General features: G+C 45.4%; 1 protein-coding gene and 1 long non-coding RNA gene across 3 annotated transcripts in view; one reads left to right on the forward strand and one right to left on the reverse strand.

Annotated features, from left to right (window-relative positions):
* Positions 1–1,902: 1,902 nt before the first annotated feature.
* Positions 1,903–11,903, reverse strand: LOC120098124 (uncharacterized). The gene is made up of 3 exons (XR_005496126.2): positions 11,638–11,903; positions 3,979–4,044; positions 1,903–3,691 (listed from the first exon to the last, which is right to left on the reverse strand). It is a non-coding gene; the product is annotated as an uncharacterized LOC120098124 (long non-coding RNA).
* Positions 11,904–19,203: 7,300 nt separating this feature from the next.
* Positions 19,204–20,438, forward strand: part of Ndfip1 (Nedd4 family interacting protein 1) — a 50,269-nt gene continuing 49,034 nt past the window's right edge. Inside the window, exon 1 of one of the 2 annotated variants that reach the window (XM_006254633.5) lies at positions 19,204–19,494. In XM_006254633.5, the coding sequence (XP_006254695.1) occupies positions 19,432–19,494 (63 nt within the window). In that variant the 5' untranslated portion in view covers positions 19,204–19,431. The remainder of the gene's footprint in view (positions 19,495–20,438) is intronic. The other variant, NM_001013059.1, reaches the window with a different exon arrangement.

The raw sequence follows: 20,438 nt of genomic DNA on the forward strand, positions 1-20,438 counted from the left end.
GGTCTCTCTGTGTGAGGATACTTTCTGTTTCTGGGAACCACTGTGCCTTTGAAAAGTGCTATTTTCAGGGTTGGGGATTTAGCTCAGTGGTAGAGCACTTGCCTAGCAAGCGCAAGGCCCTGGGTTCGGTCCCCAGCTCCGGGGAAAAAAAAAAAAAGAAAAGAAAAGTGCTATTTTCAAAGGACCACCATACTCTACACACACACACACACACACACACACACACACACACACACACACACAATCATGCTAGAGGGGTCTTGGAGAATGATTCCAGGCCTTGTGCTTGCTAAGCACGTGCTCCACCACTTACTCACATGCTTAGTTTTTAAAATGGCATTTTTAGACAAAGAAAGCTGCCTGCAGAGTAAGAATTAAATATCTACTGAAAGTCTGAACGCATGAAAAAGGTAAAAAAAAAAAAAAAAAAAAAAAGACTGAAACACCTTTAAGATATTAAGTGTCTGTGGACCTTAAACACTTCATGGCTTTGTCGAGAAGCCAGCAGGCAAGTGTTTCTGGCAAGACCTGAGTTGCAGGATGCAGAATCCTCCCACTGTCAATCGAGTTCTTTCTCTGTCTCCTCAATTCTTGGAAGTACTATGGCTTGCTTCAAAGTCCAGCTTAGCTGGCAGTGGCTCTAAGCTCAGCATACAAAGAGTTACTGGCAGGATGGCGGGGCCAGGGAAACTCCCTGGGGTTTTGTGTTTGGAAAAATCTATGTCACTAGTATTACTAGTGCCATCTCCCACTCACGGGGAGAGAGAAAGGGGGAGAGAGAGAGAGAGAGAGAGAGAGAGAGAGAGAGAGAGCGAGAGAGCGAGCTGGGGATTGAATCCAGAGCCTTACATATAGTAGGGGAGTGCCCCATTGCTGAACCACATCCCCAGCCCACCTGATATCATTTTGAAGAGGCAGGAAATGGCAGAGGGAGGTGCATGCTAGTTCTGAGGCTTTTGTACCCCATTTAGTTCACACTCAGGACATAGAAGCAGCAGGAGACCCACTTCCTCCTCCTTGATGCCATCCTGCTTTAAGGAAGCAGTTGTTGTCTAAGTTCCTAGGAAAGGACTTTTCTGCTTGGGGAGAGCACTCTTCTCCCCTATATAAGAAGGAAGTCCTCTTCTCAGGCCAAGAAAGGACGGGCCATGCACAGTCCCCAGGTAGACAAGCAGAGCTAGCTGTGTTTCTGAAAGGTGAGAGGCGTGACATTTTGGAGTTACTAACCTCTTCTGGGAGAGCTGGTGGACAAATCTATATTTAGATGTGTTTTCTGAACCGCTCAGAGATCCGCCGAGGTAACTAAGCTGCTGAGCCGGTTAAGGCTTCTGGCGTTCCCGAGTTAGCATTTGATCTCACCAGTCTGAAGCAGACAGAACCCACCTTTTAAAAAAAAAAAATCATGGGGCTGGGGATTTAGCTCAGTGGTAGAGCGCTTACCTAGGAAGCGCAAGGCCCTGGGTTCGGTCCCCAGCTCCGAAAAAAAGAACCAAAAAAAAAAAAAAAAAAAAATCAAATCATATTTGTTTGTACCAGGCTACCTGAGAAATGGCACACAGCTTCAGATCAGACTGGCAGAGAACAGGCGGCTTCAAGGACCGATGGGAACTCACAGCCACTTCGGGGCTGTCCGATCAGAGCGAGCACGTGACCTGGTCTCTCAGGTGTCTCATCTGTAGGAAATGAAAGCTCAAGCTAAATGATTAAATAATTTCTAAAGTCCTCTGGGGCCTAGTTCTCCTCCTCTTCTGCCTCTTCCTCTGCGTCCAAGTGATAGAATTGCAGGTCTTCCTATCACCTGTATACAAGGAGTCTAAGCTAACATGCTCGCTCTCCCTCCTTCTCTCTCTCCCTCTCCTCCCTCTCTCGTACATGCTCCACTCCACACGATAATTAACTTTTATATTCCCTGGTTCCTCATTCACCGAACGAGATAGAAATAGACCCTGTTTTATGTGTTTCCTGAGAACAATAGAAAGAATATATTGCCCAGCACTGTCCCTGACACAAAGTAAGTGTTCTATTTAGCTCACGAGGTAAAGGAAAGCCAATAACAGAGATGAGTTAGTGTTTCTTTTTTAAGTTTATTTATTTATGATTTATGGGTTTTTTTTAAAGTGTAAAAGTCATGGGGTTGGGGATTTAGCTCAGCGGTAGAGCGCTTGCCTAGCAAGCGCAAAGCCCTGGGTTCGGTCCCCAGCTCCGGAAAAAAAAAAAAAAAAGACAAAATAACAAAAGTCATGCCAGAAGTTCCCTTCATAGATAGTCATGAGCCACCATGTGGTTGCTGGGAATTGAACTCAGGACCTCTGGAAGAGCAGCCAGTGCTCTTAACCACTGAGCCATCTCTCCAGCCTGGGTTAGTGTTTCAAGAACCAATAATACAGCGTCAAGTCAGCCTCAGCATGTGTCGATCATATAGAGATGAACTTGGAGGATTTATGACTTGTTCCAGTATAATCAACTCTAGAAATGCCTCACTTCCGGGAGGCCATGCCACACTCTGTGCTGTCTCTAGTGTTAGTTGGCTTTCTCTACTGTAACAGATACCTGAGACAATTAACTTAGGATAAGAAAATGTTGATTTTGGCTTTGACAGTGGTGGTTACAGGTGATATTCCTCATCTCACAGCTGGGACAGAGAAGAGAAAGAGGATGAAGTAAATATTCCATGAGTCCCTTTGAGGACACATCCCAGTGACCTAATAACTTCCGTTAGACCCCACTTCTTATAAATGTGTTTTGTTTTGTTTTGTTTTGTTTTGTTTTGTTTTGTTTTGTTTTGTTTTGTTGTTTTAAGATAGACTCTCACTATGTTGCCTGTGCTGGCCTTGAACTTAAACAATCTTCCTGATAGGCCCTTGGTGTCTGGCTTCTTTAAAATTTAATTGATTATTTTTTTCTCTGCCTTGAAAGTTTCCACAACTTTGTAATACATTCAAAGACAAGCCTTTACTGCATGGGTGTCTGGAGGCCGTTTAAGGTCCAAAGAATAGCACAGCCCTGCCTATTATTCACTGGTAACTCCAAAGGAGAAATAGAAGGAACCGATTTTTTGTCTCTGTTCCTGGGCTTTGGCTATTGAAGATGTTCCTTTCTCAGGATAATGTTAAAGAGTTATTTGGCTAGAACTTCAACCCTATTTTAAAAGTCAAGGCGTCCTTTGTGGTCCTTGAGTCATCATAAGGAAGCTGGTAGCAACCAGCCTTGGAGGCTCCAGACTACAGACAGCCCAACTGCAACCAACATGAACTTCTCCAGTGGATGCCAGGAAGGTAGGTCCTCTTCTGTGTCATAAAGAGCACATACCACTTTTCCCCTGGCACGTCTCAGGGAACACAATAGCTCCTAGCTTTAGTAATTTCCCTAGGGTAATTGTGTTTCTTATGCTAACTCCCTAAACACAACAAGCAAACCACCACCCTGGGAAATGTGAGAAGCTATTGTTTCAGTTTCTCCCTCAGCCCTAGGGCTTGGAGGAGTCGAGCTTCTTCCCGGCTCTTCTTTCTTTTTCAAGGTACTTGAAATTCAGCTGCTGGGAACATTGTTTCCAAAGACTGAGATTGGAGATCAGACTTGACTTTGTCCCGCCTGCACGGTTTGTTCTCCTCGACTCTTGGTCTGCCACAGCAACTTGTAGGGAATGGGAAACAATTTCACCGAAGGTCTTCTAAATTCATGGCTGAAATTCCTGTAACAAAAGGCACAATAAAGGTGACTAACAGGCACATGTCATGTGTACATGGGAGATTCCCCCAGGGATTGGCCTGGAGTTCAATTTGCTATAACAGTCTGGGCTAAATCAGAGTTTAAAAAAGATTAGGGAGGGGTGGTTGTCTGGATGAGAATGTCCCCCTTAGGCTCATGTGTTTGAATGTTTGGTTCCCAGTTAGTAGAACTGTTTGGGAAGGTTTGGGAGGCGTGTCATTGGAGGTGGGCTTTGGGGTTTCAAAAGCCCATGCCAGGCCTGCAACTTACGGATCAGGACATAGAGCTCTCAAATATTTCTCCAGCATCTTGTCTGCCTACATGCTGCTATGCTCCCTGAAATGAGAGTATATATATCAAACGTCTGAAACGGTAAGCAAGCCCTCAAGTAAATGCTTTCTTTTAAAAGTTGCTTTGGTCATGGTGTCTCCAAATAGCAACAAAACAGAACCTAAAACATTAGGTAAATTAGGAAGAAAATCAGGAAAACAAACACGGGATTATTACAGATATAATTGGGACCTTCATTGATAAAGATTCTCTTGAGATTTAGAACTCCTTTTGCTGGCAAGGGGATGGAGACATGTGTACAAATAGAGATTTTTTTTTTTGGCTCAAAGAAGCTGTGTCAATTATATAGAGTACATGATTGTGTCTTTCCACAGTGTCAGGATTTATTAAAAACGATATATGCACAAGATATGCCAATTCCATCATCTTTAAGTTGTTATTTTTAATCTCACCTGACACTTGTGACCATGGATTCTCCTATTCTATTCCAATCTTGATTATTAGCTCTCAGTTCCCAGGTACACGGGTTTATAGGTCACATCCTGATATATAGATTACTTCTTGGTTGAGATGGCTTTAAAGTGGCTACAGAGTCCAAAGAACCATCACTGAAGGTAGCAGAGAGCTGATACATATAAAAGGAGAGTTACTGCAGGGGGTTAGCCAGCAACATAATGAATCTAGTCACATACTCCTCAGGGGAAGAACTGTCAAAGCATAGTGGTTCTGCACAAATGACAGTTTGTGGGTCATGATAGGCTCAGCTGAAGGCCCAGAGACTAAGTTGGGTGTTTGTAATCTGTGACTCCTGTGGCTTGTGCTCCAGAAGGCACACCTGTTGTTCGTGGAGGGAATGTACCCCACGGCATTGGGCACTTTTCCTTTTATACAACCCATATAGGGCATTACACTATTTGTTAGTCTAGTGATGAGCTCACAGGTCCAGTGCTTCATGATGAAAGATCCCTCGCAGAGAGACCCTTACTCAAGTCTTGGGAAATCGCGGACCCCAGACACAGAGAGACCATTTTGGATGTAATAAGCAAAGGCGAGGTTTATTACGGAGACCTATTACAGAGATCTTCGGGCCGACACATATCCCATGCAGGAGACAGAGGTGTCGACCCCGAGAGGCTGGGAAAAAGAGTATTTAAAGGCAGAGGCTGTGAGCACCAGGGGATGGGGGATGTCAAAGGGGAATGCACCACAAGTTACAAGATTGTTTTATGGCTCCAGGAGATAAGGGGATGCCAGAAGGTTTTATGGCCCCCTGGTTCCTGGAACAGAGCTACTAAATCAGGAGAAGGGTAGGGTCTTCAGGTCCTCATTATTTTTAAAAGTTTGTCAAAATTGATGGAGCATTTGTATTTGAAACACCTCTGGTTAGGCTTGGGCTGCCCGGTTTCCTGGAATGCTCTCTGCAGGACACAATGGCTGAAAAGCACAAGTAGGGGCTTATCAGGGTCTGGAGGACATCTGGTTAAAGTATGACTCTGAGTAAGCTGGGGGGACGTCTTTGGATGGTTTATGGGTCAGTCCTCGATAGCCTGAGCTGGTTTTTGCATTCCTTTTCTTTATCTTTATGGCCTGCTATTCCTGGCGGCAGGGCTTAGCCCTGAGTTTGTGGCTTTTGGGGCTAACTCTTTTAATTTTATATTTCTAAACCTAGAATTCGTATAATTTTCTTTTCATTCCCGTCTTCTCCTTCTAAATAATTCTAATCTTAGAATTTTGATATCAAGTCTTATTTGGTCTCACCAGTTGTCCTAAATGACTGGTACTGTTGTATCACAACCATCAACCGCACAGCACCCACTCGATTTTTAACAAAAGCAATTAACCTGTTTGTCACGCAGGAGCCAAAAACTAAAAACAAGAAAATTATTAATAATGGCCCAGCTGTAGCAGAGTGTAGGGTAGTCATCCAGGGAGATCTACTAAACTAGCTCTCGAACCATCTCTTATGTGTTTTTCTGTCTGTCTTTGTCTAACCTTTTTTAAAGTTTATTTATGGAGTCTTTAATTACTCCTGAATGGTCTGTATAGAAGCAACATTCTTTCAGTGTAGCACACAGGCTCCTTCTTTAAGGAATATCAGGTCTAATATTTTTTTATTTTGAAGGACTACCTCTGAGAGGAAGGTTAGGTATTCTTGGAGGTCAGCTAAAAAGTCTTTCACTCTTTTTATATCTGAGTCAATGGCAGTTCTGAATTCTCTATAAGCCTTGTATTGTAGGGCAACAGCAGATGTCCTTGTGCTGCCCTTGCAGCACCTAGATAGCCCTAGCTCTAAGTAATTCTCAACTCCTTTTTTTGTCTCTTACTAAGTCTTTAGCATCAGGATTCCAATCTGGACACTATCTGAACCTATACACCAAGGTCATGACTGTCTTTCAGAACTTCTAAACTTATACAGGTTGTGATCCCTGAGGCACAGTCCCAAGAAGTGTTAGGAGTACTAACATATGTAATGTTACATCATTTGTAATAGAAATTAAGCCTATCCCCACACCTATCTCGATGGAACCCAGGACAAACATGACTGAATTTTCCTCTAGGTCCCAGCTCTCAGCCCTAACAGCTAGTACATGGCTGGTGAGGGCTGAGAATTGAAGGCTGTCAGGGTGGTCAGCAGCACCAGGTATGGTCCTTTCCAGCGAGGCTCGAGTGTCTGGGCTCAGTGTAGCTGCAGTCTCCGACTGATGGGATGTCTCGGGGGTCTCCGGGGCATAGGCTGCTGTCAGCTGTGAGCAGATTTTTTTCTGTATCACCTGTAGGTCTTTTAGCCTGGCACACAAATCATTATTACTATGGCACTATGACATGTTGGTTCAGTAACATCATCTAATACAGTCAGGGGAGCTGAGGCCCCATATAAGATCTCAAAGGGGTAGGTTCGATCCCCAGCTCCGAAAAAAAAAAAAAAAAAAAAGATCTCAAAGGGGGTAAGGCTGAATTTGGAAGGGGTATTTCTTGCTCTGAAGAGAGCAAGAGGGAAGGAGTGTCACCCAGTCTGTGCCAGTCTCCATGGTCAATTTGTTCAGGGTCTCTTTTAGAGTTCTATTTATTTACTCTACCTGTCCTGAACTTTGAGGTCTGTAAATATAATGTAATTTCCAATCGACCTCTAAATATTTGGCCACACCCTGGCTTACCTTGGCAACGAAAGTAGGGCTGTTGTCTGACCAGATTACCTTGGGCATTCCAGACCTGGGGAAGATTTCTTTCAGTATCTTCTTGATGATTGTAGAGGCCGTCTCTCGTTTGGTGAGGAAAGCTTCTATCTATTTCTGAAAAAGTATCTACAAGCACTAGGAGATACTTGTGTTTATATTTTTCTGGTTTTATCTCAGTGACGTTCACTTCGACTTTTCGTTAAACTCTCTAGGTCTCTTTGTCCTGTTTGTTTGTTAAGCATTTATTTATTGACGTATTTTATACTTTTTTATTGTCTCTCTTGGCTAAAATCTTAAAGTCTATTATATATATTTTAACTATTTGGACAAACTTCTTATCTCTTAAATGAGTCTATTTTTTTATTTGGCAAAGTGAGTCTTTTGTTTGTTCTCTGGGGGGGGTACAGCTTTCTCCCCAAGTATGTCATTGTCCTTTTATCTTTTAAACAACTTGGGCCTTTTCTTCTGTTGTACATTCTAAGTGAGGCCATCCCTTAGTCCGATCCTAGTTCTCAGTGGCTGTTTCTTGTAGGCCTGTAACCAGGATAGGCTCCTGCATAGCCATTTCCCGAGCCACTTTATCTGTTTTGTTATTGCCCCATGTCACTGAATCACTTCCCTCCTGATATCCTGAGCAATGAATAGTACTCACAGTTGTTGGCTTCATCAGGGCATCTAAGAGATGGCAAAGACATCTGTGGCGCTGATGTGCTGGGGGGGTAGAGGTTCAGCCATCCCAGATGACATTGTGTTGTCCTCCATGGCAGCACCCACTTGTCTCTGACCTTCATTCATGAAGAGAACTGTTCCCGTCTGTGGACAAGCTCCTCGGCTTTCAGCAGGGGTCAATCAGCCAGTCGCAGAGGTCTTTCCTCCACCCATGGGCTTCTGTCAGTGTTTGACACTCGTGCTGTGGTGGCTCCAGGTCCGGATTGGGCAGCAAGGTGACCAGATTGTCCCCAACCGGTGGAGAATCTAGTCCATGGCAGCTGACCAGTGGTCCCATCTTTTGGGACACTCTATCAGCCACTCTATCACAGTTTAAGTCCTGGATTGGGTGATAATTGTTAGTGCCCAGCTGGCAGGAGTGATGTGTTCCAGGCCGAAAAGCACTAAGCCACACATCTCCCAGCATCAGGTACTGGTGCACTGAGACAGGTCTTAAGCTCCACATACACAGTCTATAGATATGTATACACATGGCCTCATCCAGCCATTTCAGCCCACGCAAGCCAATTTGGAGAGCAATTTTCTCATGAGCAAGGGATGGGGGCAGTCAGGGATGACTATGAACTAGTGGGTTACCCGGCCCACGCCAAGGTCCACTGTTCTTCGGGCAGTCCATAAGTATTGTTTGTTGCCAGTAGCCCCTTGCACTCAAGGTCTTTGGATATTGGCCCACTGGGGGGCATAGGAGCACAGAGCATTGGGTCCCTGTCCAGCACTCTAGGACCAAGAAGCTCTCCAGTGGCCCCTCTTGTTCTTTCTTGGGCAGTCCCTGACCCAGTGTCCTTTTTCTTTGTATTAGGCACACTGATCTTTAGCCAGGAATTCTCTTCTGTTGCCAGGTACTATCTTCCTAGGTTCCCTAACTACTGTGGCCAGTATATGTTCCTCTCTCGTCTTTTATCTCTCTTTAGCTCTCTAACTTCCTCTTCTTTTTGTCTCTTTTCTTCTCTAGCTTTCTGTTCTTTTTACCTCTTTCTTTTTTAACCTTATTTTCTCTGTAACTTATACTAACTCTCAGCAACTTAACCCTTCAAATTTTTGTAACTTTTTCTTCATATCCTTTCTTTATCTTAGCCAGATTGGTGGGGCATTTTCTAGCCCCTCAGAGACCCACCCTTGGAGCCTGGCGGCAGACCTGGAGCACTCCCTACCTTCAGGCGTCTGAAGAGAGCAGGCAGAAGTGAGGGCCTTCCATCCATCTCTGGAACACTTTTTCTGGCCTCTAGTAGGATTCTGTCTTTCCTCGGTGGTAAAGGAGACCTGTAACAGTTACTAACAAGCATCTTAAATGGGATGGTGAGAAAACAAGGGAATCTTGAGAATAGAGGTCCAATGAAGAGGGCAAATAGCATTTAGTCACACAGCTAAGCCAGGAGGCTTTCTTGGGACAAAAAGGCCTTGTGTCTGTGAAACAGAAAAGTGAACAGAGGGGCAGCCTATCTGCTGTCGGCTGTCTCTCTGGACTTAGATTTTCCCTTAAGGAGTACCTTCCTTTAGTGTCAGCTCAGTGGCTCTGTCTCTCAATAAACCCAGCCTCTGAAGGACACTAGGCTTCTAGTAAGAACTAATAACAAAAGGATGGAGAGACGGTTAGAACCTGGGTGTTAGATACTAAGCAGCTGACAAAAGAATTGTAACCAGTTCACCTGGGGCTTTCAGGACCTCAGTAGCAGCCCTTTACCAAACTTTCTCAGTGGGCTAAAGGCCCATGGAAAAGAAAACATTAATCCTGACCTTGGCCACAGCCAAAGCCTGAATTTTAAATTTTGACTGGCAAAACAAAACAAAGTTCTTTACAGTTTGTTGTAGATTTTTTGAAACTATTTTAGGGGCTTCTCTGTCCCCCAACCTGGGACATTTCGACCACAGGGGCAGGAACTGGCTGCTGTGGGGATAGGATCAAAGGCATTCTCCATGCTAATGATGACCAGTGAGAAAAGTAATTTAATGCTGGAGACTGACTCCTCTCTTGGAATAGGGCCAGCAGATAAGGCAGGCTCCCTAAAGAACTTTTCTTAATGAGCACTCTCTTTCTGTGAGCAAGAGTTGAAGGTCTGGCCACTAAAAGCAGAAATTTTTTTCTTGTTCTTGTTTTCCTTAGAGTCCTCCCCCACCTCACTTTCAGCCTTTTTAGATCATTCTTCCTGTAGCATTTGTAACACAATCTGTCCCTTTTTTATAGCCTGTTGACAGCATTTCTGATCTTTTAGGCAGCTACGCACTAAGTGCCATACCGGCTGAAACTCCGCCTTTAAGATTTCTTGCTCTCAAGCAAAATTTAAATCCTTTTCCAGCTTATCTCAGCTGTCCACCATGAGATTCCCAGAGATCGCGAACCAAGGTGTAGTAATTCACTAAGAAATCTCTCTATAGTGTTTCTTTTTACCTTAAGCCTTTTCCTTTTAAACAGCTCCCAAAGAGCCAGAAAAATTGGGTGAGACTTGAGAAGTCCCCATGCTCGCTGCAGCAGCTCCACAGCTAATTTCGCTCCCCCCTACTGTGTGTTGGGAGCACAAGCACAGATAAAACACTATGTTTTAAAAAATTAACGTTGGCTATCAACCAACACACCGACACTAGAGCGGGGTCCATAAAATTAAGTTTCTTACTCACTATACTTGTTTCGTACCGGAGGCCTAATCTGGGGAACTTTTTTATTTACGAGCAGTTTTGTCCTCAAGGGTTTTGTTAATGTCTGTTTACACAACTGTTAACAGCAGCTAGGCTGATCAAGGGGAGTAAAGGGAGGGGCCGCTCTCCTTGGGCAGGAGGCTTAAGAGAGAAAGACAAAACTCCCTGGCATAAAACAATTTCTCTCAAGCAAATTATTTTTAACTCTTAACTTAAGCACCAAGAGGACCAAGTAAAACTCTATGACGAACAAAGCAAACAGTTTCATGATTTCAAACACAGTCGTCAGTCCAAGATTTTAAACACAGTCGTCAGTCCAAGATTTCAAACACAGTCGTCAGTCTAAATTTAAAAACGAAACAAAAGCCAAAAAGACACTCGACAATACCACAGAAAACAAGCCAGACAAACGAGACCAAGACAAAGCATCCTATAACCAATTTTCACAGATGCCTGGTACCTTCAGTACCTGGCCCAAACTGCAGCTTAACCTTAGCTGCTTTTGGGATGAGATGGACCATTTGATTCCACCTCCCAACAGGATTTTAGAGTGTCCTCTTGTCTTAACATACGTACAATGGTCCACCATCAAAGACAAAGGGGTTATCACAGTCTGCCCCATGGCAAAGAAAAAGAACACCAAACACAGAAACAGAACACAGACAGCAGACACTAAAGAGCACTCTGTCTCCTTTGTTCCAGAAAACCACAGTCAGGTCCTCCTGACTGCCCACAGCCGGGCTTTCCGACTGTTCTCCGCCCATGGAACGTCTTCCAGGGGCTGCAGCCTGCGGGCCCCGGGGCGTCCCCCGCTTCCGCAGCCAGAGGGTCCTCACGAACCACAAAGGCAGCTGCACTGAGTGGGGATACACATCCACTCTCCTAGCACAGGGCAGGAATACACATCCACCCTCTTAGCACAAGGCAGGAATACACATCTGCCCTCTTAGCACAGGGCAGGAATACCCATCTGCCCTCTTAACATTGACCAGTACTAAGACACACATATATACACACACGGCGGAACCAAAACAGAGACAGACACAGACTGACAATTGCGGCGCCGCTCACACAGAAACACTCAGACAAACATCCAACTCACCTCCAAGGGGTCTTCGGAGTCTGGGGTGGTCTCGAAGATCCCGGACGAGCCCCCATTAATGACATGGTTTTTGTTGTGTCCACGTGCGTCTGATGTAAATGGAGGAGTTCACAGGCGGTGATGTTTTATTGCCACCAATAAATCGTCAGTCTGTGTCTCATGGTCTATTTGAGCAGATGGTGATGGTTCACATACAAAACTAGATGCAGAGTCTTTCTGCCTTCCTATCTGCACAGCTTTTAAAAATGGAGTCACTTAGGATGATCCCTAGCCTGGGAGCTTCTGACTTCTACAATGAGGAGTAACTTAGAGCAAAACACAGCCAGATCTCCACACCTCTGGATGTGATTTCCCCTCACAAAAGAGTCACTTCTGGGGTTGGGGATTTAGCTCAGTGGTAGAGCGCAAGGCCCTGGGTTCGGTCCCCAGCTCCGAAAAAAAAAAAAAACAGAGTCACTTCTACTATTTTTTTTTTTTTTTGGTTCTTCTTTTTGGAGCTGGGGACCGAACCCAGGGCCTTGCGCTTCCTAGGTAAGCACTCTACCACTGAGCTAAATCCCCAACCCCTCACTTCTACTATTTTTGCAGTAGCTCCTGTCTGCTATTTCATGAAACAATCAGTTTGAACTAACTGTGAGCGCTGTATGCTAGAAGCACAGAACATACACAACATTGGAATTTATTGATTAACAATAAAATTAAGAAGGTATGATGGTTAAGAAATACTCAAGTTAATAAAAAAATATTTAAAAAAAAAGAAGGTATGATGGTTTCAATGGCGGTACTCTGCCAGAGAGTCTTGCTTTCAATAGCCCTGAATACATGATCGCAGATTCTTTTATTGCAATATTTAAAAATATTTCATCACATCTTTATTTAATGTGATGTGATGTGGCGCGCGCGCGCGTGTGTGTGTGTGTGTGTGTGTGTGTGTGTGTGTGTGTGTGTGTATACTTGTCCATATACACATGCGGGTCAGCAGGAAATTTGCAGGAGTTGGTTCTTTCCATCCACCATGTGGGTCCCAGGGATTGAACTCAGGTCATCAGGCTTGGCAGCAAGTGCCTTTATCTGCTGAGCCCTGTCGATGACCCCTTTTACTTTAACCTTAATTATTAATAGTAACGCTTAGATGGTAAATTATATCACAGTAAATATCTCTCTATCTCTCTCTCTATCTATCTACTTACCTACCTACCTACCTATCAGTTATAGAAAGGTCACAAAGAGTTATGGAGGCAAAGAGTTTCAAAAGGCATAAGAGACAAAGTTTGGAAACTGACAGGGATGCCTGCATCTTGATAAGACAGTGAGCCCAGCCGGGTAGCAGAAGGAGCTGGAGAAGCTGCTAGCTGCTGGCCATAAGGTTAGGCATTTGGGGAAGAGTTGAGCTGCAGGAGCAAAGTGAAGAAAGAGCAGGAGCAGGTTTGGATGAGCATCTCTGGAGAGAGACGGATGGTCAAGATGGGAGGGCAGTGATTTGAGTAAGGCACTCCAAGTGGGACCAAGTCAAGCTGAAGCTCTTGAGGTAGCAGAGGTCTCTGCTGGTCTGTCCCTTGCTGCACACAAGGTGGTCAGATGACAGGTGTGTGGGTGCCATGGCCACCACAGTGCTCTCAGTTCCCTCCTTTATTGGGTCCAGACGAGCGAGTCGCACACTTCCCTTGATCTGGTGTGTCCAGTGAGTTCTTGGGGTTTGTTTGTTTGTTTTTTGACATTCAGCAGGTTATTATCATCCACATAGGCAATATCTGTAGATTTTTTTAAGTGTAGTAACAGGCACGTAAGTTACCAATGTGTAGAGCTTGTTTGGTGACTCCTCATCCTCGTTACGTTTTCTGGACAAATATACTCAGATGCGATTTGGAACATTCCTTATTCCCTTGGCCCAGATGGCTTTATTGAGCCTGGTGTCAATGCACACATCTGGAGTCCCCATCTCCTTCAGCGCAAATTTCCGGATTTCTTTGAGTGCCCAAGAGCCACACTTCTTGAAGCCCACTTACTCCATGGGTGCGCTTATGACTGTTAATGGTGTCTTCTCCAGTCACCACGTCGTTGATGGCAGAACAGCCCTTCTTCTCGACACCCTTTGCAGGAGCCATTCTGCTGGGGCCATGTTGGAAAGGACAGGTGCTGGGAATTGTGGGAAGGAAAGTTGAATTGAGTTCTTGGGCTCTTAATACATCATACATTTCTCCCTAAAGTCTCATCTCACACAGATAAGTTTATGGGGAACATTCTACTCCCAGGAATAAGTCATATATCAGTCTTGCCATGTGGGTGGAGCCAGACAGATGGCACTGTTCTCATGTCCACTCAGGTGCGGTCGCCCCACATCTTCAAAATAGCATCAACTGCGGCTTGTAAGATGGAGTCGCTCAGGGCAAGGCACAGTCTAGTGGGGATCACTGTTTTATACAACATAGATTATTTTTGGGCACGTCGTGGCCCGATCCCCCATAATCCTCATTTAAAGACTTATATTGGGGTTGGGGATTTGGCTCAGTGGTAGAGCGCTCGCCTAGGAAGCGCAAGGCCCTGGGTTCGGTCCCCAGCTCCGAAAAAAAGAAATTAAAAAAAAAAAGACTTATATTTTGGGTTAGGGACATGGTTCGGTCGGTAAGATACTTGCAGAGCAAGCCTGAGGACCGGAATTCAGATCCCCAGCACCTAGGTAGAAGCTGGGAGTGGGGGTGTGCCTCTCTGACTCTAGGTGGGTAGATGGCAACAGGTGGATCCTGTGACTTGCTGGTCAGTCAATTTAGCCCAAATAGCAAGCTTTAGGTGAGAGTCTGTCTTAAAAAACATGGTGAAGAGAGTTAGAAGGCAAACTCTGGTCCTTGGCACATGTGGTCCTTGGCAAGTTCAAGTCTGTGTGTGTAACTGTGAGGGATCACTCAGAGCCAGGTGTGCTGGTGCACATCTGTAATCTTAGCACCCAGGGGTGGAGGCAGGAGGATTTATTTGAATTCAAAACCAGCCTGGGCTACGCAGTGAGTTTCGGGTCAGCCAATCGACACTGGAGCTAGACAGTGCACATTTGCACTATCAAGTGTGGCAACCCAGATGGTCCAATTATAGCATTATCGCATTATTCCTGGGCTGCAGGACCACTCGAGCTTAAAGTATCTACTTGGTGGGATGGACAGATGGTTCAGTGGCTAAGAGCACTGGTTCTTGCAAAGGACCTGAGTTTGATTTCAAGAACCCACATGCTGGGTCACAGTCATCACCTCCGTGGACTCTAGGAGGCACACACGTAGTGCACAGACACACATGTGAACAAAACACTCACAAACATGAAATCGATGAATATCAAGCATATCCTTTCTTTAAGATAAAGGCATTTGCTTAGCATATTTGGAATGTTTCTTCTTCTATATTTGTAATCGAATACTAGCGATCATCTGTGGAAGAAACTCTTCCCTTGGTCTTGGTGTTATCTCTTGTTTCGTTCATCTCCGGGTCACTATCAATAATGTAATCAACTAGGCCTCTAATTAGATTCCAAATCTATCGTGGATTTGTAACATTTATAACCTTTGGTTTGGTTTTTGAGACAGCCTCTGGTTGTTAGTTTGCACTGGCTTTGGAGCGGTGACCCTTGGCCTGAGCCCTTCTTCAGGTTCTGGTTGCAGGCATGTGCCACCATGCCTGACTCAATACAGCCACATTGGGAATGGTGTTCGGGCAATATTAAACCTTAGCGACAGCTATGCCAGTTTGTTTGCTACTATCCATGGCTGCATTTGTGATCCAGTGATAACAGAGTGTGCATTGAGTATCTGTGACAGCCAGCTTATGGTCCCCAGGGCCTGAGACAGTTATTATCTGTCCCTTTACATAAAGGGTCGGTAGCTGAGCTCTGTGCTGAGCTAAGCTTTAGTGCGGGTATGCTCATGACTTGGTGAGCTCTCCCCCTCTCCTCCTTCCCATTGCAGAGAAGCCTGCTCCTCATTTAAAACGCTTCCTTTCCAGTCCTTACCTAATTATCCCTCCTGGTCACATAACTCTCTTCACTATTCCTCAGATCAACAGGGCTGCAATTAAGTAGTACTCTGTGTGCGTGTGTGTGTGTGTGTGTGTGTGTGTGTGTGTGTCTGTCTGTCTGTCTGTCTGTCTGTCTGTCTGGGGATTAAACCCTTGCTCATGCTACAAAGGTACTCCATCACTGAGTTGAAGCCATAGCTCCAACTTGGGATTTTTACATTAAACATCATCTTCAATGCGTGCTTATTATCTACTCTGTTTCACCGCGAGGACCCAAAGGTCGGTCCTTCAGTGCCCTGTGTTTCTTTGCGTGCACTGAGCAGCACTCACGTGTTTAAGTCAGGCAGACCTGAATCTTCACTTTGACCCTATCCCTCCCTAGCTGAACGAGTGCTCTGAATTTCTTTCTTTCTTTCTTTTTTTCCCCCCCTCTGGAGCTGGGGACCGAACCCAGGGCCTTGAGTGCTCTACCACTGAGCTAAATCCCCAACCCCTCTGAATTTCTTGAGTCTGGTTATCTGCTGAGCCCATTTGTTGTGAGGATTAAAGACATGGTGTATGATAGTGTCCAAGACCCAGGGAATGCTTTACAACAGCAGTGGTCACCAGTGGCCAACTTCTTGACTTGGAATATGAAGACATTACCTTTGCCCTTAAGAAAACTCATGGCGAGGCAGTGTGACTAAAAGAAAGCACTCAGCCGGGAGAAGTGAAACAGCCTGGTTCAGCTGCAGTGCTGCAAGAGTAGTCGCGGCAGCTTAAATGAGACACTAGACTACTGAGGCTTTGAACAAATTGAACAGACACTTGACTACTTAGGGAGCTGAGCACTGCCTAGGTCAAGCCTCCTGTGCATATGGAGGGCCAGATCTATTTCAGAGACTTTATCTAAGTTAGAGAAGGAAAGCGGTGCAGACATGAGCTATGCTCCCACTTCTCCATAATGTTTCCTTTTTCTCCTAGGACAGATGATTCTGCACTAGCAAGTCACATAAAGAGTGTTGTGCATGGAAAATATTACTGTGGCTCTCTGGGGAAATAAGTTTCTAAGTGCGGCAATCTGAAATTAATAACTTTCCTAGTGGAAGTTCTTTTGACAACATCTGGAGATGATGCTGGGTACAGTTTTCTCAGCCTTAGATTACCCTCCCTGTCTGCTTGGTGTGCACCAGGGTGGGTCCACAGGACAAGCAATGCAGCCTCCTACCCACTGACTGGAGGCCTCGGCAGCTGCGGCTTCCAGTGCTGTGAGGGTTCAAACCTGGAGGCGCCCATTCTTTTTATCTGTGTTGATTTGATGTCATTGGAAAGTCAGGGGAAGAGAAAAAGTTTTCCAATTTACAGTTTAGACACTCCTTGAATCAAGACAAATAATCTTGATTTGGGTGTTAAAAGCTTAGGGAACTCGGAGGGGGGTGGGGTGGGAAATAGAGACCAAAATATTGTTACTCAAAAAACTATGGTTGAGGGTATCAAAAAAAGTTCAGAAGGAAGGAGGATTAGAAGTGAAGGATTTTCTTTGGCTTTTGAGAGCCAGTCCTGTGAGGAAGGCTATTGTTTATAGCATTTTTATATATTGGGTTCATATGCAAGTAGCATATAGATATTAAGGGAAAAATAAGAGATGGAAGACAGCAACTCTTCCTTCAGAACCAGCCAGCAAGATGGTGGCAGATGTTGCAACAGTCATGTGTGACAGGACAGACAGAAGCTTTTTTATTTTTTCTTACTTATAAATTTAGACAGAGTAGCCTGATTTCTATTTTCCACTGACGGTATATGCTTTTAAATTTCAAAGCAGACTCCCCCTGCTTCCTTATGTAAGACCACATGGAATGATGTTATGTTTGTCTGGTTCGCTGTAGCAAACAACATTTAAAGTTTGTCTTTCTGGGTTTTACATGTTGCTCTGAGTCGGATTGTGCACCTTGCATGCACAAGGCGCTGGCTTTGGTTCCCAGCACTGAAGAGGAAAAGGAAGGAATGGAAGAAAAGGAGTGAGAAGCTTAGCAGACATCCTGGCTTAGCATACTGCTAAGTTTATCTCCTCTCTCACATATCTCTAATTTTGTCTCCTTTGTCTGTTCGTAAATAAATAGTGCTAATACTTAGAAACAGGGACTTGGATACAGAAACACGACTGAAAAAATGTGTACATCTAGATGTTATTCAAATGTAATTAAAATACATATTTTGTGTGTATGGGTGTTTCTCTGCATGAATGTTCGTGCACCATGTGCCTGCAGTGCTCTGAGAGGCTAAAAGAGGACTCAGATCTCTTCAGACTAGAGTTACCAAACAGATGGTTGTGAGCCACCATGCAGGTGCTAGGGATTGAACCCGGGTCCTCTAGATATGCGGCTTGTGCTCTTAATGGCTGAGCCATCTCTCCAGCTGTACAGATTTTTTCCCCTCTGAGTCAGGGTTTCTCTGTGTATCTCTGGCTGCCCTTGAACTCAAAGATCTGCAACTTGAACTCTCGAGGGCTGCAAGTGCCACTGCTGCCTGGTATTTTTTTTAATTGATTATAATGTGTTCCTATATATGAAAATCTTAGGGTAGTTCAGAGCAGCTATGTTTTAAAAACATAACTAATACATAAAGATATATCTAAAGTTAAAAAATTAGAGGCTAAGATATCCCTACTGTTGTAATCAAGTGCAGAATACTAACTTGGAAAAAATGATGAAAAAGAAACAAAGTATAACATGCTTTAAAGAGTGAAGGATTCTTCCCAGTCCCCCATCCCTGCTGGATGTGTGATTAGTGGCGATTCTAGACGGCTGGATGTGATAAAAAGAAACAGCCTCTGCCTGCTATATAGACATGCTATTAGTATGCTGTAGAAAATGGAAGACAAACACTCTTGCCTCAACAAAGTTTATAATTTAAACTGTGTGATAATGGTTCAGAAAGCTGGGTTTAATAGGCTTGCATTCCAACTTTTCCCTTCATGGGCTGAGGTTCAGTGAGTAAAATAGTGAATTCTCATGCAGTTTCCTCTTCTGTGAACCGCCGCTCATAGGAAGTCCTACACCCAAGTGAGGAGAACTCTTGAGTTTGGCAAGGCTAACTCTTTCTTGCCATGGACTCAGCACTTGTTCTTCCTATCTAGAGAAATCCTTCAAGTTTTGAATTTCATATCACTTCCTGGGAGAGTTTTGTTTCAGGTAATATGGTTTCTGTATAAACAGAAGAACTATTAATCGGCTACGTACATTAAGGTCTATTGAAAATAACTGAGTCTAAGATTTAGGGTCAGCAATTATTTTCTGTAAAGGGTAAGGCACATTCTTTAAAGTTTGCAGGCCACACTAGAAAGAAGAGGCTGTGTTACAATAAAACTTTATTTGGGGATATTTGAATGTGAAGGTACATACATCCTCAGGGTCTTGACTGGCGGGATGAGGCCCTTGCCTTGTGGCCGACTGACCCTTCACGTCTGAGGATGGCAGTTGGAAAGGGAACGGAAAGGAACCTCAACCCCGCAGGGAGACGACTTCAGTGACTCCGGGGAAGCTGCGGCGGGGGCGAGGGGCGCGGCCGGGCCCGGCGGGGCGGGGCAGAGAGCGAAGGGGGCGGGGCAGCGCAGCGTCGTCGTCGTCGTCCCCGCCTCCTACCCAGGGGCCGCGGCGGAGCCTTGGCGGCGGCGCTCAGTGCCTGCGGAGAGCGTCCCTGCGTCGGCAGCGGCCATCCACACGCCGCGGCGCGTACCTCTCGGCCTCCCGGCGACCCCCAGCCGCGGCACCCGCGCTCGTTCAGCTCTCTCGCTCGCCCTCCTTCCCTGAGGCCTGCTGCGCCATGGCTTTGGCGTTGGCGGCGCTGGCGGCGGTGGAGCCGGCCTGCGGCACTGGGTACCAGCAGGTGAGCGGCCCCGAGCCCGCCCCGCCCTCCGCCGGCCACTCGACGCCGGGGCTTTGCAGGCCGCACCGGGCCTGGGCCGGACCCCGGGGCCTGGGCCGGACTCCGGGGCCTGGGCCTGTCGCGGCTCGGGCCAGCCGGGCGGAACCTCGTTAACCCGGGTTCCCAGGTCGGGCGGGGCCCGGAGGCTGAACTCGTGGCGCTCTGTGGGCTCCGACCAAAGGCATCAGTTTTTCCTTTTCTCGGCTTTGGTTTGGTGTCATTGGAAAGTCAGGGGGCGAGAAAAAAAATTTTTTTAAGCCAAAAAGGTAAAGGAAATGGGTTCAGAAGAAAAGATCCTAATCACTGGTACCTCTGCAGGCGGCTGTCCGCAGCGAGGTGCGATTACTCAGGGTTTCGGAGCCTCGTTTCTGTCCAATCCCATCCCCCTCGCTCCCTTTAAAGATTTGAGTCAAAAATTGAAGCAAGAGAGGAGCCCGCAGCTTTCAATCGATTTGGAAGAGATGTTTGGCTGGAGAGGCCCCAAAACGTAGGGCTACAGTGAAGATGCAGGGCGTGTGCCCGGGTCTATTTTGCACGCTTAGAAATGACGTTTAAGAGATTTAATAGCATATCTAGGGAGGAAATATATCCAGATGATTGGGTTATTATCTGCTGTGTGATTCTGTAAATTGAGGCCCTGGGGAAAAGAGATTATTTCCCCTCCCGGTGTGTGACTGGGTTTCCTCGGGAATTTAGTGACTTTTGGGGGTGGGGCGTTAGGTATTAATCTAAAATATAACGTAATTGTGGGAGTTAGGCCAGAGAGTTGTTGATTGAACCGCGGGCAACTGTTTCTGTTTTGTCAATTTCAAATGTTTTCAGTATTACATGCATACAAAAATCTCAGTCCTGCCTTTACGACATAAAATGGCGTGAATTAAGTGATCTATGTTTACTACGTTGTA

Source organism: Rattus norvegicus, chromosome 18 (genome assembly GCF_036323735.1).
Source record: "Rattus norvegicus strain BN/NHsdMcwi chromosome 18, GRCr8, whole genome shotgun sequence".
Taxonomy (NCBI): domain Eukaryota; kingdom Metazoa; phylum Chordata; class Mammalia; order Rodentia; family Muridae; genus Rattus; species Rattus norvegicus.